Genomic DNA, 23996 nt, shown 5'->3' with positions numbered 1-23996 from the left:
CTTACACATGGTTGGTGTTTTCTTCTCTTGGAGATATTTTCAGCTAATTTCTCCAGACTTTCAAGGTGCTTCCAAATGATTGTCCTGCCCTGCAGCTTCTGAACTGCTCACAGCAGTTTGGTGTTCTCTCTGGTTATCTCTTCCCATAAAAGTAATTGTAGCTTCCATTTTTACCAAGTCATTTCTTCCACACAGAAATAGGCCAACATTAACATTTGGTATGGAACTGGTTAAAAAAATCATGAACAAGATTTTCATTTGAATTTTTTTCCCAGAAAAGGTGGGAGTTTCTGGCAAGAAAGATAAATCAATGTTTGGTAAGATCTAACTATGTTTCTAGGAAAAGGCTCATTACAAATTGCTCTGTGCCCTTAAATGTTAAAGTGATCTTATTAACAAGGAGTGTTTCTGGTCTAACTGAGCCAAAATATTGAATGGAAAATGACATTAGTCATTAGTCTCAAAAGTTGAGATTTTTGATTCATAAAAAGAGAAAAGCATTGAATTTGAAGGCAACAAATCTATTTTCCTGCTCTTTGTCACCCAAGATTTTGTCAGAGTTGGTATTAAACTCAAGCAAAACCACCTCTTGGTAGGGACTTCTCTGGGCAACCTGCGCCAGCTCCTCACCACCCTCCCTCTAATCTAAATCTCTCTGCTTTCAGCTAAAATCAGTTCCCCCTTGTCCTATCTCTGCATTCCCTGATAAAGAGCTCCTTCTCAGCTTTCCTGTAGTCCCTTTTTAAGTACTAGAAGGTTGCTCTAAGGTCTCCCTGGAGCCTTTTCTCTAGGCTGAACAAGCCCTATTCTCTCAGCATGTCCTTGTATGGGAAATGTTCCCGCCCTCTTTTATTTGCAAAAAGGAATTATGAGAGAAAGCATGAAGGCTCACATAGCTGAATTACAATAAACAAGCTATTTCCCATTATTTGTCATTCACAGGTTCCTTGCCTGTTCAAATTTCATGTCCAAATCTCAGTGATCCAATTGTTAAGCATTTTGATATCTGTCATGAGTTTGAAAATACTTGGGTTAGGACTCACCAGACTTTCCTGTTAAGATAGTGTTTCACTGAAAAATTGTTATGAATTTCACTCATCTATGCCCTGACTAAGTGACCATCAGCCAGCTGAGAACTAACAACTTCTACATATATTCTTAGGAGCTACCATAATCTTTACTGTAGTTCCATTGATTTCCTTGCAGTTACCCAAAAGTCAAATCTGATTCCAAAGTATTGTTGATGAGAGGGTAGATTGATGAAATGATGGGTGGGGTGGCTTAGGAAAGTTTTCCAGATCCCTGAATGCCTTTATGCAAGAGCAAAATATTACCTTTTTGGCCTTAAATGCATTTTCACTTATACAGGTGTGATTTGAGAGAAGTATGACTGAGCCAGATTTATACCTGAGTTACATGGGCGCAAGCAAGAGAAGGATTGGGCAAACTAAAACCCTTTTCCAGCAGCTTAGGAAGCTTTTCTTTCTATCTTTAGCAACACAGTCCTGATTAACCCTCCAAGCTGTGGTCAGTCATTTTGAGGACAGTTTGATTGACAGCATGTAACCTGCTAACGCTCTCCATGCGTTGTCTAATACATTAGATCCTGGAGGTGGTTGACGGACTGTGTTGGGTTTTTTAAATTATTTTGTTGATTTATTTATAATCTCTTGGATATTCTATAAGAAAAAGTCATCTTGGCAAGATGCATGAAGTATTTCAATGTAAGTACAAAAATATGCATTGAGACTCCTCTCTTATGGATCTATAAAAAGATGTATTTGGGCAAGATGACCATTTTTGTTGCCTTGCCAGATGTGTAGTAGAATCCTTTAGGGATTTTCAAATGGATAGTACAAAACTTCTCCCTGTGAGAAGTGTTTATATTTCAAGCAAAGCTTTTGTGGAAGGCTCTTCCTTCATGTTATATACTGCTTCATAAGAGCAGATATGACAGTCTGCCTAGGCTTGGGTGGAAAACTGACTCTATCACCCTTAAATTAAGGGACAAATTTCCTTTATATTCGTGGTCCCTTAACAGTCTTGTGAAACTATTCCCTAAAAAAAAATTAGTATTGGGAGAATGTGTTATGATTTGTCTCTTATTTTAATATTTTGTACTTCTTTCAATATGATTTAACAGCTTGAGAAAAAAGTAGAAAAAAGTGCTTCGGAAGCAATTAGGCTTCTGTGAGTGCAACCAGTATACTGTGGACCACCATCGGTACAGGGATTACAGTTTGGATAATGGGTTTGTTTAGAAATCATGCTGCTAGTGTTTGAAAGTTCTAAGGTGGGATTCATAGAGAACATGTTAAAAATGCCTTTCTTAAAGCTGTTGAAAAATAGAGAAATGAGATATTTTTCTCCTGGAATATAGTGTGAGGGATTGACCTTAAGTGGGAAATGAATAAGTCAATAATTGTTTGGTGAAATATGTACATGGAAATAATAAATCATCCTGAAATCTTTGTCAGTGTGCATGGATATAAAAAAGCAGAGATCTGTCAAAATAATAATCTTTCAAATTGTGCCTAATGTTTTTTCTCACCTAGCCAACATTGAACTTCCATTTATTGCAGGAGTGAATGTGCTGTAGTAAAATGTGCATAAATATTTCGCTTGAGAGTAGAGTAGTAAGAAAACAATGGGTTTGTTCTGAAAGGTGGAGAAAATCAGCATTTATGGAATTTTGAATGCAATCAATGTCAAAATTACTACTAATTACAGTGGTCACCAAACTGCTCATCCAAAGAATAATTTGTCAGTTGCGTGAATATTTTCTTGAAATTAGAACTTTATTCAGCTGTTGCAAGAAGTGTAACCAGGAGCAAACTGAAGGAAACATGTCATTAGAAATGCTTTTTTTTTGTTTTTTTTTAACTCATTTGTTGAACAATAAAAAATGTTTCTTGTCGGGTATTTTTTAAAGTTGCCATAGAAAACTGTCAACTAAGAGCATCCTTTGGAAAGTAATTTTGATGTAGTTGCTTGTAGCCAAACCACCTTCTGCAAGCCACAAGCCAAGCCACTGCATTTCTTTCTAAAATTCAAATGGTTTGCTGCCTATCTGTGTGCAGTGACTTCTGATCAGAAGATGACATCTCTAAATGCTGTTTTGAGGGTCTCCATTTAAGTTTGAGCGATTAATTCAAAGTGAACTGTGGAATCACTCTTCCTATTCATGAAACAGATATTTGTTGTACTCATTGCAGCCAGTATTTCAGCGGTAGTAATTAGTGTAACTTAAATTTTTTTTAATGTCAAAACCAAAATACCTTCTTTTTTTTGGAGTAGCAATTTCATTCCATATGGGATCTGAAGGAGATGGATCTGTTAGAGCAAGTCCAGAGGAGGCCACGAAAATGATCTGAGGGTTGGAGCATGTCCTTTAAGGGGACAGGCTAAGAGAGTCAGAGTTCTTCAGCCTAGAGAAGAGAAGGCTCCAGGGAGACTTTATAGGATGAGGGGGAACTGATTATAAGCTGGAAGAGGGGAGATTCAGATTAGATATTAGGAAGAAAAATTTTCCTGTGAGGGTGGTGAGTCACTGGCAGAGGTTGCCCAAAGAATTCGTGGATGCCCCACCCTTGAAGGTGTTCAAGACGAGGTTGGATGAGGTTTTGAGCAACCTTATCCAGTGGAAGGTGTCTTTGCCTATAGCAGGGGCATTGGAACTGAATGATCTTTAAGGTCCCTTCTGACCCAAAGCATTCTATGATTCTCTGAATTTTTTAGTGATTGACTTCTAAGACAATACATTTGATAATGGCAAACAAAAATGTAGAGTCTAGACTTTTTTCCGCTTGTCTTCACCATGGGAAGGACATTACAAAAACTTGTTTTCCAGAAGATGGTGTTGTACAGCCAGACTTAAACACCAAAGTCATCTTAGCATTAAAAGTGAAGTACATCAGCTGCTCTGACACAAACTGGGTGGATCATTCTCTCTGTGTTTTTAGCAGTCTCTTTAGCAGAACCAGATTTTGTAGTTCTGTTTCACGTCCTGAGATATTTCTTACCGTTTTCCGTTTAAATGACTGCCACTGATTTTCATCCGGACCTTACCTTAGCACACTATGGCATGACAATCTGCAGCTGTTCTGAAACCAGGCTACTCTGCTCCTCAGTACACTCAGGACTTGTTGCATACTGCAATGTGCCATTGCTACATGAACAAATTCAGTTTTGCTTTGTTTTTATTATATGCCAGTTCATGGGGTTGCAGGGTTACATGAGAATCTCAGTGTTTTGCTTGTAAACACATAACCAAAATAATCACTGGCTCTGATAGTTTCACAGAAAACCTCAAAAATATAAGCAAGGAAGACGCAAAACTCAAAAGGGAAACAATACACAAATATCAGTTTTTGTGGGTTTTGCTTGGGGTCTGACTCATAATTTTTGAGCTTTAGAGGCGACCAACACTGACTGAATTATCATTGGCCTCTGCAGGACTAGGATGATTTAACTGTGAGGAGCAGGGTTATGGCTACTCTTCCTGTTGCGTTTCCTTGTAACTTCTTGAGCCAGTGAGTTCACAACTCCATGTTGCATTTAATCAAGCACAGATGGCAAAACTCTTCAAAGGAACACAAACTTTGCTCCCATGCTGGTCAGGCACTGATTCTCCATGACTCTAACAAACCCTACTCTTTTTTTACTTTTCCTGTAGTTACCTTTAAGCAAGAGGGATGACTCAGGTGCCTGCAGACTACCTGTCAACCACCAGCTCCTTCAACTATGAGCAGCCCTTTCCCTCCGTGGCTCGGACAAGCACTGTCACCAAGGTACCCCCAGCCAAAAAAATAACCTTCTTCAAGAGTGGAGATCCTCAATTTGCAGGAGTCAAGATGGCCATCAACCACCGAAGCTTCAAGAGCTTCAATGCACTCATGGATGACCTTTCTCATCGGGTCCCACTGCCATTTGGGGTACGGACCATCACCACCCCACGAGGAATACATTGCATCAGTGAGCTGGACCAGCTGGAGGATGGGGGATGCTACCTTTGCTCTGACAAGAAATACGTCAAGCCTATTAGCATTACTTCTGCAGGACACAGACCAGGCCCTCCACAGAATGGCCGTCCCTCAAGTACCTTGAGAAGAGCAGCTCAGGAGGGCAAGCTTGGAGATTATTCCTCACCTTTCACCCATCACGGCCCCAGAATACCGAAGAAAATCACTCTAGTTAAGAATGGAGAAATTGGGTTTCGACGCTCAATTATCTTGAACCGCAGAAATGCCAGGAGTTTCAAAACACTCCTGGATGAGATTTCAGAGATCCTGCAATTCCCAGTGAAGAAGCTCTACACTGTTGATGGGAAGAAGGCAAGTATCTCTGGTACCTGTTGCTGGTCAGCTATTTTAACAAGTGTTATCACATCAGTGTTTGCCTTCCCTGTGGAAAGAAATAGACACTTTAAGCAGCTGCTTTCCAAATTTCTGTCTAAATGACTATGGATACCTGAGCTGGATTCGTTTCAGATTCAGCTACCTGAATGGCAGTGTCTAAATGTTTCTTTAAGAGAGATAAGCCGCTAAGCTCCCATATAGCTCTTGAGAAAAAGCTGAAAGACCGTTGTATTTGGGGCTGGCCCAAGATAGGCTTCTAGAAGTCTCCAGAATCAGTTAGGTTCCTTTTTCTCCAGGTTCCATCAATTTATTTGCAAGGTGACATTTGCTGTGTACCACAGCTGCAACAATACGACTAAATTAAAAAGTTTTAGAGTGGTATCTCATCCCTCCCTTCTCCATTCTGCTAAACTCCTAACACCTTCCCTGGTTTGGTCTTGAACCAGAGTGACAGCATCCCAACAGTTTAGATTTAGGGTCTAGGACCACTCACCACAGGTTGTTTTGATGTGGTCAGCTTGCGTTTGAGGCTGCTTCAGTTGACCTTCATTCTGAAGAATAGGATCCAGCACTGCTTGCTTTACTGCTACTAATGTAGCCAACATGAATGATGAAAAAGCCCCAACTAATCTAACCCTGCTACCAAGATATGTTATAATTTATGGATAAGTATTTTATTTTGTCACTAATTTCTCCAGCTTTCAAGACTTGGCTCCAGTTCAGTCCCCATGGAGTAAATAATCTCAAGTTGTGGTAGAAACTCATTCTTCACTTCTTCCATTCTTGAGATTTTTTGCCTATTTCTCTAAAGAGATGGTTTTCCTCCTACTTAGTGCAGTGATTACTTGTGATTCTTAAATGAGTTTCCCACAACTTTTGTTCCAGTCATTATAAAGCCTTACCTCTACTGTTGTTATGAACACCAATATTTTAGCTGGGATATACAATAAATACACTCTCAGCAAACACAATATCTTCACTATTACTCAACCTTCATCTTTCTTTCCATGGAAAGATATGCAGCTGTTGTTCACATTTGCAGCTCTGCAGCGGTGATCATCCTGCCTAAGGATCTCTACTCTCCCAGAGACTGAACTCATCCCAATGTGACAAGACCGAGCAAGACACAGCTAGAATGACATGGATACTAACTGACCAGAAGTGATCACTGTGGAATATTTGTAGCTGATGGGACCTACTAAGTTTTGCATGCTAATATCTTTGCTGACAGTTTAAGTGATAAGCTACGTCGCTTGTTTTGCATCTCCACTCCCAATTCAGCCTTTCTTTCAGGAAATGGTTCAACCCAAGCTGCACACAAACATCACTTGAAAAGATATTGATGAGCTTTATCACAGCTAGTTTCTCTTTTCTGGCATGCCACAGAGTTCAAGATTATCCTTTATGTAGCAATAATGATATCTTCCAGAATAAAAAACAGGGTTCTTTTTTTGGATATGAAAACTTTCATTACCTTCTTGTCAACAGACAGTCCATCTTCCCAACCTTATTCATTTAAGGTATTCATTTAATTTGCACTCCTTTTATTCTTGTGTAGAATATCACAGTGATAAGTGTGGGAATCTGGGGGTCTAACCTGATCAATGTTATCAGCTTACGCAAATCTAGGAAACATGATTATTAATAATTTTCTGGGAAATATTTTGAAGTCATTTTTGGGGCATTCTTAATTTCAATCACTTACCTCTTCCTTTTTAACTAGTCATTACTGCTCATTCAATGGTCATTCCTATCACGATTTCCTGGAACTGTTACCCTAATCTTTGGTGCAAAGCACTTAAACCACAAAAAAGTCAGTCTGTCTAAGTTTTCCCAATCTTTTCCTTTTATAAGGATTCTCTAAATAATTTCTGCTCTTCTAAAACCAGAAAAAACTTCTAAGCTCTAATTTTTCTTACTGTACATCTTCAGGAACTCTGTTCCCTGTACACAACTGGTTGTGTCCCGGAGTTTTCACTAGATGTTTATGGTTTCCTTGAGGACTGAAAATAGTGAATTTGTAGCACAGTTTGGGGTATTTCCTAAAAAAAACCCCTTCCACTAGTGTCTAAGTTTAATTTTGAATGTACCTCTTGCCTTTATATTTAGATTTGCATTTTTTTTGCTAGGGACAATGAAATCAAGCCTTCATTTTTCCATGACTATTCAAGGGTGTCTGGATGATTCATATTTCTTGGTTTCCTTGTTTCTTTATTATTTTCATTGAATAATAATTCTCTTTTAATAATTTTGATAATTTCTTTTATCACATGTCTATGTCAAGCCTTATTAGAGGCCATTCTTTCCTGGAAAGAAGGCTGGTTGGTGGGTGTGGGGGAAGCGGAGATAGTAACTTTTGTCATTTATTCCCAAGATTTGACAGATTAGCTGAATAACAGTAAGATTCATTCCCAAATAATACATCTGGACTACTAAGGTTTTACCTGAAAGGAAGGAATACAAGTGATTTTGTTAAGTCAACTGAATATTTTACCCATTTTTCTTGTTCATGGAACAAAGTCAGAAGGTGGTCATGTGCAGCTATGCAGGACCCTAATACAGATGAAGTTCATTGTGAGGCGGTGTTGTAACATCATGATCCATTGGAGGCCAGCAGAGCTCTTGTTTTTGTGGTCACCCTTTGCCGTTGTTTTACCTTCTCTTGCTCCCAGTTGTCTGCTTATTTTTGTCTCACATATTTTAAAAATTGTACTTCATGAATTTCCAACAGAAGGTCAGTCTATTCCCAGGTAGTTTCGTCTGTATCCCACATTATGGGGCATTCACTGCTCTTGGACCAGAGAGCCTTTCTGTGTTATGAATGCAGAATTAGCCTATAACAATTATACAAAACTCAGGTCAGTGGAAACACTGATTGAAAGATCTCGATACCAATGTTTAGCATAAACCCTGAGTGATTTGACTGTTATTTACAAGTTTGAGTTTTCATCCTCACACCTGAAGCCCTGAATGAGGTTAAATCAGTAGTTCTACTCTTAAGCTTCAAGCAGACTGTCTACTAGGAAGGAGGAGTTATTCCTGTTGAAGTGACTTGGTATTTCAGTACTCAGGCAGGCTTAAGTACCGATTTCAGCAGTACCACAAGTCTCTCTTGCCAAACTAACCATGATTTTCTGTTGTCAGTTTCTGAAACAGAACAATGATTTGAAGATTATGGAACTGGAGAGAAATTTAACTTGATTTTAGCATAGAAAAATCAGTTAAATATTCAGCAAGTAAAAAGTGTTACTTTCCAGGCAGCTAACTGAAAGTAGCGACCAAGTAGAGAAATTCATTATTTAGGTTAACATTAACTTGTCATTAACTTGCCAGTGAAATTCTTTGTGCAAATTTATGCAATAAGAGATAGACCAGCCTGGATTTAATTTGTCTAAATCTGATCAGCTTATTAGGCATTTATGATGGGCTGTCATTTTGCCTGTTGGAGGTGATCGTCCCTCTTTATTGACTACAGAAGACTGAAAGACCAAGACTAGTCATCCGAAATTAGGCCAAGGTGTTCATACGCTTGTTTTAAAGTACTAGAGATATTTAAACACTAGCAAATATAAGACATGGAACTCTACATCTGAAGATCACTTAACTGATGAGAAAATGACAGCTTACCTGGTTTTAACTAGGGACATCGGTTCTACACTGAAAAATAACCAGGTATACTACTAAGAGCAGATATCTCAATAAAAATGTCCCATCTTTGGAGGTGTTGGATGAGGCTATGAGCGACCTGATCCAGTGGGAGGTGTCCCTGCCCATGGCAGGGTGGCTGGAACTGGATGATCTTTTAGATCACTTCCAACACAAACCATTCTATGATTCTGTTAAAAAAAGGTAGAGTAAAAATTTGTAGGTATTCTCCATCAGACTGACTTTCATCTTTGTCCTACGAAGATCTTATACAACACAGTGGATTTTTCTTTCTCCAGAATCTAACCCAGGATAAAGTACACCTATTGCACCTGCCTCTGGAGAGGGAAGAATGCCTTTAGGGGTAAAGAGGTAGATGAAGATCCTAGAAAGGCCAGAAATCCTCACAGACAACCTGTAAGAAATGACATGTAGGATTATGTGACAGCAACTACACAGCAACAGAGGATTTCCCTTACAAATGGCAATTATCCAGAGTCCACCAGCTGAACAGTCATTAAGACTTTAAGTCACAGGAACCCAACAAAATGACTGCTGTCCTGATTTCTGCACTTACTCTTGAATCATTAAGCCTTCTTTTTACTGACTGTCTTAAATTAAAACAAAACCCCCCAAATTCTTCCTTAAAGTCCAATCCTCCTCCTTGTATGGCATTTGAAACCACACTGTGTTATGGCAAATAGTCTACATAGTTTATGGCTACTGCTGGTAATTACTATGAGCTTCTGAAATGGGATTTATCAACCATCAGAAGAGTTTTCCAAGGGATGTGGCTAGTTTTATGTTTGTTGGAGTCAGGCCAAGACTTAGATGGGATTTTTTGCCTAGGCACACTCAAGGGTAACCGTAAGTTGTTATATTTAATGAGTGAATCTGATCCAGTCTATCATGTACAAAAGCAGAGTAGATGACCAGAAAGACTCTCTTTTGCCTTAGACTCTACTAGTGAGAATGTTGTAGAACGAGCACTGTATGCAACCAGATTTCCTTGAGGGATCAGGAAATTTCTGTGCAAGTTAATCAGGGGAGCAATCGTGAGTTAAGGAATGCCTCTTCAGGAATGCCTCCTGCAGAGTGCAAAGGATTAGTTATTAGAAACTCCTTGGGGTGAGCACCTTCATTTTTCTTCTATATTTGTGTACACTTCGGAATGAGACACAGTAGATGCTGTGGCAAGACTAACCATTGTGGGTCAAATCAAGACGTCTTTGGCAGTGGCCAGTTCTAACAGTTGTGAAGAAACATAGAAAGGCACATATGAAGAGATTCATTTTCCAGTGTATCTTGCTAGTCTCCAGCAACCTGTAGACTAAGATCTTCCTCAGCCAGAAGCAGTACCATGGGCTACAGTTATTCTAGTAGACTGAATAGAATCAAGGCACATTCATAGTATCACAGAATCACAGAATTGTTTGGGTTGGAAGGGATGTTAAAGCCTGTCCAGTTCCAACCCACTGTGATGGGCAGGGACACCTCCCACTTACTCAAAGCCTCATCCAGCCTGGCCTTAAACACCTCCATAGATGGAGCATTCACAACTTCTCTGGGCAAGCTGTGCCAGTACCTCATCACTCTCACAGGAAAACATTTGTTCCTAATATCTAATCTAAAGCTCCCCTCATTCAGCCTAAAACCATCCTGTCCTGGTAAGGCTCCTGCTTTCCTGTCAGCCCACTTTAAGTACTGGAAGGCTGCTGTAAGATCTCCCCTCAGTCTTCTCTTCTTCAGGGTGAAAATCCCAACTCAGCCTGTCATCGTATGGGAAGTGCTCCAGCGCTCGGATCATCTTTGTGGCCCACCTCTGGACTTGCTCAGACAGATCCAAGTCCTTCCTCTGCTGGGGGTTCCAGAAGTGAATGTAGTACCCCAGGGGAGGTCTCACAAGAGTGGAGTGGAGTGAATCACCTCCCTTGACCCGTTGGTCATGACTTTTTTTAACGCTGCTCAGTATGCAGATTTCTTTCTGGACTGCAAGTGCACATAAAATCATAGAATCATAGAACGGTTTGAGCTGGAAGGGACCTTAAAGAGCATCTAATTCCCACCCCCTGCCATGGGCAGGGACACCTCCCACTAGAATGGTGGCTCATGTTGAGATTCTCATCCACCAGCACCCACCATTCTCTGGCCCCAGTACCCAATGGCACTATCATACATACCTATAATATGTAGCCTCCAAAATAGGGTCCAGTTCCCACAGTCTCCAAAATCACATGGCCGCATTGAAGGCTACCTTTTAGTAAAGATCCCTGGGATGTGCTGGCTCACACATCTCCCCAGGATTTTTTTTGGAGAGCGTCAGATGATCCTGGCTTTAAATACACCAAAGATGATCCTAACAATTTAACAGTGCAGGCAACTCTGTTGTAGTTTTCTGCATCCAGAGTTGTTTAATTTAGTAGTAAAGGCAGAACTTTTATTTTTAGTTGTTATCAGTAAAGGTATAGTCCCAACCATCATCACTAAACCGTCCTTGATAATAATGAGTGCATTTACTGTGACCTTAGGGTACAAGGCCAGGAAACAGGCTTGTCTGACATATTTCCTGACTCAGATTTATAAATCCATATAACCATTTCTAGGACATCTGTAGCCTGCCTGCAGGCATCCTTTAGGCCACTCATGTTTGGGCTGTCCACCAAGATCATCTGTCTTAATGACAGGTGTCATCAAGACTCTAATGGAACCATAAGCTGGAAATGGCATGCATAGAAGCAAATTAGCTGATTTAAAATATGGTGTATACAATAAGAGGAAAAAAGTGATAATTTCCCTCCTTGGGATGCCTAATTTTTCTGGTTCCATGTTGACATAGTCACTGTGACACTTGGTTTTCTGCTGTGTTCAGGTATGAATAATTGCAAGCAATTTAAGTCTCTTGTGTGGTGCAAACTGTTGTTACCAGGTGAGCTGCAACACTTTCCACCCACCATGTGTGTGACTCATAGGCTAAAAACAAACCACAGATTCCAGGTTCAATATTCTCTGATTCCATGCCAAAACCACAATGACTCCAATGAGATTTACACAAATGAAGAAAAACTTCTGTAAACCTCAGCAAAACTTTCCATGAACCTGATCCATAAGAAGACTCATATCCAGGTGTGTTTTATGAACTTTTGAAATGCCCTGAGATCATTTGGCACAGCGCCTTACAAATGTAGTTAAATGGACCCTGTATGCTAGCCACTTTCTTATCTAACATACACCAAATCTAATACTTTCTTATCTAACATACACCAAATGCAAACGATTCCCTTAGCCTGAGGAGGTTTTGTTCTTTCAATAATAATGTAGCAAAATGTAATTGCTTTCTAATTTTTTTGAATTTAATTCAGGGCAAAGACATTTCCAATATTTTATTGAGTATATACAATAACATTTGTGAACATGATGCTTCTATTTATCCGTTTATCTAGAATAAAAAGAATAGCAGACTTCCACCCTCTCCTGGAAAAAATGTGAATTTTCTTTAACAGAAATTATGGTTTCTGCAAAGAATTTTTGCAGGAAAAACTGGTTTATTTCATAGGGAAATCTGGTTTTCCAAATGCAAATTTTGGAGATTTTACCAATAACAGGAGAGGAAAAGATAGCATGTTTTGCATTTTTGTCAGTTTGCTTCTTCCTTTTGGGTTTTGAAGAGAGATTTCAAAGGATTCCACTGCAACTCTTAGCAAGGTGTTCAGGAGAGGTGCTTTTACCATGTAGAAATAAGCAACTCTCCAGCTTTCATGTTTGTACTACAGACTTTGCAAATTGAGAGTGAAATCCTAAACACAATAACAAGAAAACTCTTCAATTAAACCAGGTTTTACAGAAAAATGTATTTCTCTTTATGTCCTGAGCCACAATGCACAAATGTTTAGGCCAAGAGACACGTGGGATAGTAAAACTATGGAACAATGCCACAAGGATCTTTGAACTTGATCAGGAAGCAACAGGGTTTGCATACTCAGTACAGCTAGTTGGAGCACATCTATGTCATGCTTCCCTCTTTCCCCTGCAGTTTCCAGCTAGAGTAACTTTTCACCCATGATGTAGATATTTAGCATGGGAAGGACATGGACCTGTTGGAACGAGTCTAAAGGAGGCCACAAAGATGATCCAGGGGCTGGAGCACCGACCATCCAAGGACAACCTGGGAGAGTTGGGTTTGTTCTGCTTGAAGAAGAGAAGGTTGCGGGGAGTCCATAAATCAGCCTTCCAGTACTGGAAAGGGGCCTCCAGGAAAGATGGAGAGGGGCTCTTTGTCAGGGAGTGCAGGGATAGGACGAGGGGGAATGTTTTCAAGCTGAAAGAGGGGAGCTTTAGATTAGATCTTAGGAACAAATATTTTCCTGAGAGAATGGTGAGACACTGATACAGGTTGTCCAGAGAAATAGTGGATGCCCTATCCATGGAGGTTCATGGCCAAGCTGGATGAGGCTTGAGCAACCTGATTCATTGGAAGGTGTCCCTGGCCATGGCAAGGGTGTTGGAACTGGATGATCTTTACAGTCTCTTTCAAACCCAACCATTCTGTAATTCTATGATTCCCCATATAAAGAGAATAACTTTCAAGAACTTCTGATCACAAGGAATAGCTTGAACTTGTGAACTGCATCCTTCCCACTGACTCAGTCACCACAAACTAATCACAAGAACCAAATGCTTACTATTTTTCAAGGCTTGTCAGTTTTTAAGCTAATCCTGCCCTCAGAGAGGATAAGGGCAGGCTCTTGTTGTGGGGGGGATGTTAGCCAGACTCGTAATTTTCAAATGCCGATGTTGGACGGACCAGGTTTAATGAGCGAGGTGCCAAAGGAGCAGGTGATGGACTTTGATTTCAGTGAGGAACTGGTGAGTGTTAAAAGGTGCAAAATACCCGCAGCAAAAAACTTCCTAAGAAATGCCTTCCTCTCTTCTATGTCAAAATTTGCACTCTTAATGGCAGTTTTCTGTTTTCTCTGGCTAATTCAGAACTAGAAGAGTGTCAGACCTCATTTTGAGCTGACAGGGGGAGTTGGTAGGGAAAAGGCCATCGAAAGCTTACATATGAAGTCAGTGTGATGTGAGCACCTCCCCAACTCAATACAGCTCTCAGTGGAAGTCCTCAGGAAGCCTCCCATAGTCTTCATCAGGAACCAGCTCATATTCCAGAAAGGCATTAACTATGGCACCCTTCATATGATCCTAGCAGCCTGTTTTCCAATCTGAAGGAGGCTGTAAGCCAGTTTTCCTCCCCCTTTTGTACACTTCATCTGTTTCTCAAAACCTTTTCTGCTTTCTTCATGCTTTTTTCCCCCCAGTCTTTCCTCTTCCTTCCCCTTTTTCCTTGGAGTGTTTCTCTTCTCTTGCTACCCAGTTGATTTCCAGTGACCACTGAACTTCATCCAGACTGTTTCTAGGGCTACATTCAGAACGTTCTCTTCATGCTGGTGCAAAGTGTCACACATGGGGAACAGGCATCTGCGAATACTCTAGGAAAGTATTACTAGGATATACTCTAGGAAAGTATTACTAGGAAAGTATTATTAGTATTACTGCGAATACTCTAGGAAAGTAGCAGTGCAATAGCTAAACATCATCTTTGCCTGTGGTTGACTGAGACAGTAGTGCAGTAAGCTATTCCTCTTATCTTTCACATATTTTGCTTGGCTGTTTGGATGCTTCATAGCTTGGTTTCCAGATTACAACTCCCAAAGCTATTATTTTTCATGCAGCTCTACACAGTGGCCACATCAGAAAACTAGGCGGCTCATGTCTGTAGACATCTAGAAGATGATGATGTTTTTAGAAGTGTTGGTATGACAAATCATCTTTTATTGATGCATTTCAGCATCTGAAGCAATGAACTGTCCAATATTCCCATGGCATAAGCATTACAAAAACATAGCGGTATGTAATTTATATTTAGTGGGTTACCTGCTACTGCGGGAGCCTAGGACACTGGCATCTGTCCTGCTTTCTGTGTGTGGGTTTGGGGACCTGAAGTTTGATGTGATGTGTAAGAGACTGTGTGAGTTGTGTATTTTGGGACAGGGAGGAAAGTTGTATACTCTTTTCTGGACTGGTCATTTGGGTGCTACAATGCAGAGGGTTAGATCCACTTCCATGCAATAGTTCCCTACTTTAAGCCCAATATTAACTCTTGCTCTGCATTCCTTCTAATGTGACGGGAGAACCTTCTGGTTTCTCGTCAAATACACACCCATGCCATGTCCACGAGCCTCTCCACAGTTGAAAATATGGGTGTTCCACTGTGGTAGGGCGTAGGCAAATTTGCCCATGCTGATGTTAGAGAAAGTGAGATCAAGTAACTCATTTTCTTACACCTGCCACCTTCTTTTTTTCTACTAATTTGCTAATATGTATGTGAGCAGGTAGTGGCAACACCCCGTGATTCAACTCCTGACCAACAGATTAGCATAGCTTTAAAAACAACACTCCCCAGAATAACCACTCTCTAATTCCTCTGGTGCAAATTTGGGGAAGGGCAAATGGGTTCTTTACATGAATAAGATACAAAATTTTTTGTTGGTAAACTGAGATTCCCCCAATTCAGAGCCTGGATCCCCCTGGACTGAATGTAGTACGACTACAAAACAAAAGGGCTGTTTGTGCTCCAAAGAGTTGTAAATATGATTGAAAGATAAAAGGGAATAGATGAAAGAGCAATGAGTCAGCATGACAGGCAGTCAGTTAGCCTTTTCTTGAACACATCTGTTACAAGCTTTTCCTGCTTCTCTCTTGCACCTCTGCACTTCTTTAGGAGGTGGATTAGCTTATGGACTAGTGATCTCAACCATGTCTTCCTTTCTCTCCCTGACTCTCAAATGTCTTTCGTTGGCTGGTAGCCAGCAGAGGAAAAACAAAGGGTATCTCCTGATATTTTACCTTCATCAGAAACTGGGATCTATATTTAGCATCTGAGGTGAGTAAGATTTAGGAAGGTTCATTCTTCTCTGGGAAAACCCAGAGGAGTGTTCTACATAACAAGCAACAGTATTCCTTATTTTAGAGGCAGGATCTTTGTCTTCTGTTTAGGTGTGGATGACAGTTGATTATTAATTGTGTTACAGTAGCACCTAGAGGTCCCTGGTGAGACCACACTTTGTGCTAGGTATTGAAAAGCAACAATCTACGCTTCAATGGATAGCACCCAAACTGACAAAAAAGACATAGGTCAGAAGAGAGGGTGTCCTTTCATTTCCACCCCACACCTGGTGAGCCTTACAGTAATCTCTATGAAACATTTTTATTAGAAAGAACATTAAGCATTTTTTGAACCACTCCATACATGATGTGTCCTATTGTGACTGGGAGCCACCGAAGCAGGCAAGTAAACAAAAGTTTTACTGCTTTAAAAAAATCACAATTTCTTCATCAAAATTACAAAGACCTCAGTGAAACATAAAGGCATAGCTGACGTTTCCTTGGAAAAGTCGGTGCATAAAGGTTTAAAGCACAGTAAACTGTCATTTTTTTCACAAGGCGGCACCCGATCTTGAAAACACCACTGTTCTTTGTGGGCCAGAAGATGGTTGATACAGACAAAAATAATTCAACAGAGGCAAGTATTGGCAAGGTGTTTCCTGCTTTATGGTCCAGAATTTCACTCAAGCTTCCATAATTCTTTTGGCTCCTGACCCTGGGTATGAAGAGGTCAGTAAGTTTCTCTCCATTGACTACAGTGGGATTTGGATCAGGTCTAACAGTAAGATTGAGAATTTATTTTTCAGGGATTGTGCAATAAAGCATTAATGGCAGTCTACCTCAGCACACTGAGTGCAAACTAATGATTACTCCCTGTATATTTTGGTTGGTGGATTTTGTCTCTGAATTTCTAGTGCTTTAACTGTGAGAAACCCTTCCCATGAGTTCATATAACAGGGTAATTACATTGAGAAAGCTCAAAGGAGCACTTGAATGGGGCCAGAGCAATCCAAATGAACTGTTTCCTAACCCACCAAAGATCCTTATTGTATGCTGCTCATTTTATTCCATTTTATTATTGACTGCTCACTTATCATAGGTTATAATGCTTTTGAAGTTACCAGGTTTTGGGATTCAGATTGCAAATGAAGATAGTTTTCTGTCTCTATGTGAACATGGTAGCTGTTTCAGGTGATAGTCAGGTGAGACACAGTCTTGTACACTGTTGACTATCCTTATACACATCTTAGATACCCTAGAACACCTCAAATTGCTCTAGGTATATACATATAGACAACTACAATGAAATAATTTACTTTCTCTCTATTAAGTGAAAGAGGCAAGTATGTCTGATGGGAGATTTACCACCTGTAACAGGTGGCTTTCCTGAGGTAGAATGACTTGTCCCCCAGAAATATTGACTGTCCTCTACCAATATGCAAGAAGCCTAGATTGTGAAAAACTTGATTTACAATCAAGTGTGATGAGTTAGTGGAGAAACAATAGGGCAGAGCATTCCCTTTACTGTTCGGTCACAAGTTCTTCAGGTGATCACTGGTTTCTAAGTGTTCATGGTCAGTTGCCTTTGGGGTTTGTGGCTACATTGGACTAGGATGTGATACTGTTTTGTAATACAGTATACTGGCATTAGTACTCAAGAATCTTGCTGTGGCAGCCTGAGGGAAGTTGGGAATCTGTTTACCAGAAGGATTTCCTCGCAGACTACTGCTCAGAAGAGATAATGATGACTCTCAGCAATCAAAGAAAAAAATCTGAGCTGACCAACCAGTAACCATCATTTTATTTCACTGGGGCATTTTCAGATCTAACACCCACCTTAAAAGAAAGCACCAAATATCTAAGCTATTGTTGCTGCTTTAGAATGAAATACATCCCATCCTACTGGCATTTATTTTTCTTCACTGATTGTGACAGCTAAGGCAGATAACATCACCTGCATTGGCAGTCAGGCAAAGTCCCTGCTGACTGGAAAAATGGTAATATTGCACCCATTTTTAAGAAGAGTAGAAAGGAGGACCCTGGGAATTGCTGACCTGTCAGCCACACCTTTGTGCTGGGGAAGATAAGGAACAGATCCTCCTAGAAGCCATACTAAGGTACTTGGAAGACAGGGAGCTGATTCACGACAGCCAGCACAGCTTCACCAAGGGCAAGTCCAGCCAAATGAACCTAGTGGCCTTGTATGGTTGAGTGACTACAGCAGTGGACAAGGAAAGAGCTATAGATATCATCTATCTGGACTTCTGTAAGGCCTTTGACGTGGTTCCCCACAACATCCTTCTCTCTAAATTGGCACGTATGGTTTTGATGGTTAGACTGTTCAGTGGATCAGGAACTGGTTGGATGGTTGCATTCAGAAAATAGTGGTCAACAGCTCCGTGTCCCAGTAGACATCCATGAGAAGTCCTGTCCCTCAGGGATTTGTATAGGGACCAATACTGTTTAACATCTTCATCAATGACATAGACAGTAGGATCAAGTGCATCCTCAGAAAGTTTTCAGATGATGCCAAGCTAAGTGGTGCAGTTGATGTTCCCGAGAAACAAGATGCCATCCAGAGGAATCTGGACAATGCATGAACCGCATGAGGTTCAACAAGGCCGAGTACAAAGTTCTGCACCTAGTCAGGTCAACCTCTGGTATCAATACGGACTGGAGGATGAAGGGATGGAGAGCAGACCTACTGAGGACTTGGGGGTACTGGATGAAAACCTGGGTGTGAGCCAACAATGTGCTCTTGCAGCCCAGAAAACCAGCTGTATCCTGGACTGCATCAAAAGAATTGTGACCAAGAGGTTGAAGAACACAACTCAGTCTCTCTACTCTACTCTGGTGAAACCTCAGCTGGAGCCCTGCATCCAGTTCTGAAGTCCTCAGCACAGGAAGGACATGGACCTGTTGGAGTGGGTCCAGAGGAGGCCATGAAAATGAGGGGTGGAACACCTCTGCTATGAGGACAAGCTGAGAGAATTGTGGTTGTTCAGCCTGGAAAAGAGAAGGCTCCAGGCAGACCTTACAGCAGCCTTTCAGTACTTAAAGGACAATTATAAGAAAGATGGTGGGGGTACTTTCTAGCAGGATCTGTAGCAATAGGACAAGAGATTTAAAGAGATTAAGCTTGCAGGATATTAGGAAGAAAACTGTCATAGAATCATAGAATTATTTGGAAGGGATATTTAAAGCCCATCCAGTTCCACCCCCACCCCCCCCCCGCCATAGGCAAGGGCGCCTTCCACTGGATCAGGTTGTTCAAAGCTTCATCCAACCTGGTCTTGAACACCTCCAGCAATGGGGCATTCACAACTATGTTATGTATAAACACTTCTAAACAGTTGATGATGTCAGAAATACTACATAACAAACCCTTTAGTTTAAGTCACATAACACAGGTGTATTCCATAAGAAAGGATTTGGTTTGTACAGTATATATAAATTCAATAACTCAGCTAGCTCCACTCTCTCGATTCCTGAAGCTGTCATTGACACTACCTATTTTCTGAATACACAACACGGCTGTGATGAGTGTGAATGAAGTATCTATATACAGACACAGTACCATGTGAGGAAATGTCCTGGGCAAAAAACAGCTTTCACTACAAAAAATGTCCTTTGCAAGACAGATTTTTTCCTAAACTGCATTTTACATTAAGATCAGGAAGGATTTCATATCTATTTTTCTTTCTTCTTTCCCACTTTCTTTTTTTCTTTTTCTCCTTTTATACTGCTACTTTTTTTCTACCTGTATGAGGACACAGTGAACGATATCACTAAAGGAATGAAAAAAAAAAAGGAAAAAAGAACAGGAAAATAAAGAAGGAAAAGAAACATACAGGTGGAAAAAACCCTACTTAAAATATTGTTATTTATTAAATTATAGGTTTTCTATAAGCTTTTCGAGTGAGCTTGAAAGATGTTTCCTTTAGAAATACATGGACTAAATGTGGATTTATTGACAAATGACAAGGAGTTGACGCAGATAGACAGAGATTTGTGGGTTATTTTCTGTTTCTATTTCATGGTGCTCGTCACATAGGCTCAGAAGTTTCGTTGTTTCACACGCAGTGGTGCTTGATGTGAGCTTTAGACAGCAGAGCCTCACTTACTGGGGGGGTTGGGAAGATACAGCACCAAACCCGATGGGCCTCATGTTCCAGATGTTGTCATAGTGCGAACAATAAATAAAATACAATGGGAAGATGAATGGATTTTAGTGCCTTCCCACTAAGAAGTCGATAGTCTATGCTTTACTCTGAGAAAAATTATCACAGGTGTTTAACTGGATCTTGAGTATGATTTTGTCTGTCTCTCTTATTCTTTCACCCTCCACATTTTTGCCCTCCTCTTATTTGCACAACATTCAGCACCATTATCTTAGTACCTCTCAAAGTCCTATTGGTACAAACTAATCTCAGAAAAGCCCAGAGGCATTTCACAGACTAAGGGCTTGGGCTCTGAAGGGGGCCTGATTCTTCATTCCTTTGCTGTAGCAATACTCAGAGAATGAGGTCCTCTCTTCATGCTCAGTTATGCCAGGCACGTGTGACAACTGCAGAACTGTCATCACAGCTCCTGTGAGATTTGTTCTCTTCCATACAAATTGCTAGATAAAGGGCTGATGATTAAGTGGCACAGTGAGGTCATGATGCACCTTATGGGTGAGACAGTGCTCAGCCCACCACAAGCAATAGCTAATATCTTGGTAGCCCATTTTATGGTAACTTCTCATTGGTAAGTACTTACATGCTCTAAAGATATCCTTCTGATATAGCAGCCTGAGGAAGGAGAAACCTCCTAGCTGGATTGTGGAGAGCTCCGACAGCGCAAAGCTGCCAGATGTTGGCCTCTCTAAAGACGTCTTAGACAGCAAGAAAGCCCTTCCATTCCTTTAGAAGACAGCAAGCACTAACATCAGTGTCACAAATAAGGGACTGCAGAAGCAAGATGTAAGAGGGATCAAGGCTTTGTCTAGCCAGTGCTCATCACAAGACTCATTCCTGCTCCTTTAATTCCTAGGTAAATGATGCATTTGAGTAAAATCATAGAATCATAGAATCATTAAGGTTGGAAAAGACCTCTAAGATCATCCAGTCCACCTGTCAGCCCAACACCACTATGCCTATTAAACCACATCATGAAGAGCCGTGGCTGCATGTTTTCTGAACCCTTCCAGGGATGGGGACTCCACCTCTGCCCTGGGCAGCCTCTGCCAGTGCTTCACCACTCTTTTGGGAAAGAAGTATTTCCTAATGCCCTATCTAAACCTCCCGTGTCACAACTTGAGGCTGTTTGCCTCATGTTACTTGGGAGAAAAGACCATCACCCACCTCACTACAACTTCCTTTCAGGTAGTTGGAGAGGGTGATAAGGTCTCCCCTCAGCTTCCTTTTCTCTATACTAAACAGCCCCAGTTTCCCAGAAGAAGTTACATTCTTCCACGTCTAACTCTGCTCTGTGTTACTTGCTGCAGCTGACGTAAAGGACTAGGTATGTAATCCAGAAACACACCATGTGATGAAGATGAAGAAGCAGTGTGCAAGCCTCGGTTCTTGTGGATGAACAGCGTCCTTCACAGACACTTCCTATACGGAGGGACAATGTCGCACATTGTCTAGCATTGAGGCAATACTTGAGGCAATATTTGAGACAGCATATCAAGTGATATTAGGGGAAAAACAGTTCTTGACCCTGCCTGAGCAGAAAAAAGAAGAGAACAAATGATCAGTCTGGAATGAAGCATTTAACAGCTAATAATTGCTGTCCCATACAGGAATTAGAAGAATTAGAGTATAATTATCTGTAAGAGAAACTGAAAAGCCTTCAATTGCTTCTCCTTCCTCACTACCACGTTGATTATGCTTAAATCTTTCCCAGAGAATGTAAGAACTTGTAATAAATGACATATCTCCCCCCTTAGGCAATCTCTCCCACCCCTTCCCTATCATCGGAGATCTGATTAAAACATAGCAGGGCTTCTCTTTCGATAGTAGAATACTACAACAGATCTTGCCAACAGGCTCTGGTACGTTTGCTGGAATGATGTTTATGTTATTTTAGGTGACAACTAAATGTCAGTGGATTCTGGGCCTGAAAAGGTCTAGCTCTGCTCTATCAGCTTATGGTGATTCACTTGCTTGTCTCTTTCTAGATCGACAGTATGCAGGCTCTGCTTCACTGTCCCAGCATGCTGGTGTGTGTTGGCCGGGAGCCATTTAAACCTGTATTGATGGAGAATTCGAGGAAACACTCAGTGGAGAAGTTGCCTGACCTGGCTCCCCGTTCCAACGGCAACAATGTCAATGGAAACAATGAAAGTAAGAAAAACTTATAGGCATATTGCACAGTCATCTCCAGGCCTGTGTCCCAAAACATGGAGATTACAGGCATCTATTGTGCAGCCTCAATGTGTAGATTTCATGTGGAAAATGTACTTCCCTCTTTCTGCCTCCCAGGCCTTTCCATCCTCCCCTTCTTTTTCCCTGGTTTCCTTCTAGGATTTCCTCCCTTCACCCTCCAGTCTTTCTTTTACATGTTCCTTGTGTCTGGCTGACTTCCCTTCCACTTTTATATCTCTGTATCTCCTTTTCCTTCCAGGACTCCCTCCTTTCCTGTGTCTGCTTCTGAGACTCCCTAAACCCTTGAGATTTCCCACGAATTCTCTATTCCTTTCTCTGTCTGTCATATAATGCCCGCACTTCTGCATTTGCCTACATCAGAGGATGGCCTGCTTTTGTCCTGCAGGTTACAGCTGCAGCGTAGCCTGCTGGGAACAAAGCACCTTTTTATGGAGGGGTTATGTTCAGGAAGGAGTATAGTATGGGTTATTCAGGATGATATTTCTTAGGCATTTTATCAGGAGTTATTTAAGGTCACAGGTAATTAAACCAGACATTTTTGGTAGACTGTGAAGAGAAACTTACCATTTTCAGAGGGCAATTCATATCACTTATAGCAGGGATTTGTTTTAGGATGAAATCATGTATGCTTTGGCAGTGCACCTCCTTCTCTCCACTGTCAATACCAAGACCCAGGAAAGATTCACTCGTGTGTAGACAACTAGTTGTAGAAATATAAGGACACTCGTTGCCTGACACACCAAAAAGGGGAGGGAGCAGTGGGAATAAACTGAAGCTTTTTGTCCATTGAAAGAAACTGAGCAAACGTGTCCATTCAGCTACATAGGGATGATTACATAGAAGCTTTTTCATGTGTTATTGATCTTGGTTCATGTGCTCTGTGTTCAATACTTCTTCCTAAAATGCCCTCCATTCAGCTGCATGTGCATTTGCTTACAGAGGCATGTGGTTTTCTACATATATCAAAGTAAACTTTGAACTAACGTATGTAGTGTGAACAAGATAGATTCATATCTTGCAAGACAGCATGATAGCAATGTACTCCATTTGAAATGAAGGGTCTAGGACATCAAGAAATCTATGCAGATCACTCCATTGGGCCACAGATATGCACTTTGGATTACAATTCATATAATTTCCTTTCTGTCACTGATTTCCTGTATAACTGCCAACATTGCTCTCTGTAACAATCACCAGCTTAGAATTCATTTTGTGTCTATCGTTTAACAAGCTTTATAATTCTTCATGGTGGTACATCCCTGCAGCGACTGAATGCTGCTGTGCTCTACATGGCCACATGTGTGTTTCCTGGCATGCAAGTCCAGAAGTAGATGATGCACACTAAATGTGTGACCCTTGACCTCTGCCTGAGGAAGAAGGTTACTTTTCCATGTGTATTCCCTTGACTGAATAAGAAGAATGAAAACATGTACAGTTAAATAAAACTATGTATTTGCAATGTGATAAAATACTGAAAAGTTAAGAGAAAGTTGCTTTGTGTATATGTATTTATTGTTCTTCCTCCCTTGCACATAATACAACAGAAAAAGTGTGTTACAATTTCAATTAAAAAAGTAACAAAGTTAAGGTATAGGAGATTTTAACATGGACTATTCATACAAAACAACATTTATGGCCCTAAGTTGAAGCTAAATTTTCAAATTATGCCAACTGACACAGG

The 23996-nt window shown here is 40.7% G+C and overlaps 1 protein-coding gene across 4 annotated transcripts in view; it reads left to right on the top strand.

Annotated features, from left to right (window-relative positions):
* RP1L1 (RP1 like 1) overlaps positions 1-23996 on the top strand; it is a 43032-nt gene that overhangs the window by 11534 nt on the left and 7502 nt on the right. For 3 of the 4 annotated variants that reach the window (XM_054064044.1, XM_054064042.1, XM_054064045.1), the window contains exons 2-3: positions 4676-5333; positions 22108-22273. In XM_054064044.1, coding sequence (XP_053920019.1) covers positions 4695-5333; positions 22108-22273 — 805 coding nt within the window. In that variant the 5' untranslated portion in view covers positions 4676-4694. Of the gene's footprint in view, positions 1-1593; positions 1725-4675; positions 5334-22107; positions 22274-23996 lie in introns of those variants that run through there. The other variant, XM_054064043.1, reaches the window with a different exon arrangement.

Source organism: Cuculus canorus, chromosome 3 (genome assembly GCF_017976375.1).
Source record: "Cuculus canorus isolate bCucCan1 chromosome 3, bCucCan1.pri, whole genome shotgun sequence".
NCBI classification, from domain to species: domain Eukaryota; kingdom Metazoa; phylum Chordata; class Aves; order Cuculiformes; family Cuculidae; genus Cuculus; species Cuculus canorus.
This window is presented reverse-complemented; position numbering and strand designations above follow the sequence as displayed.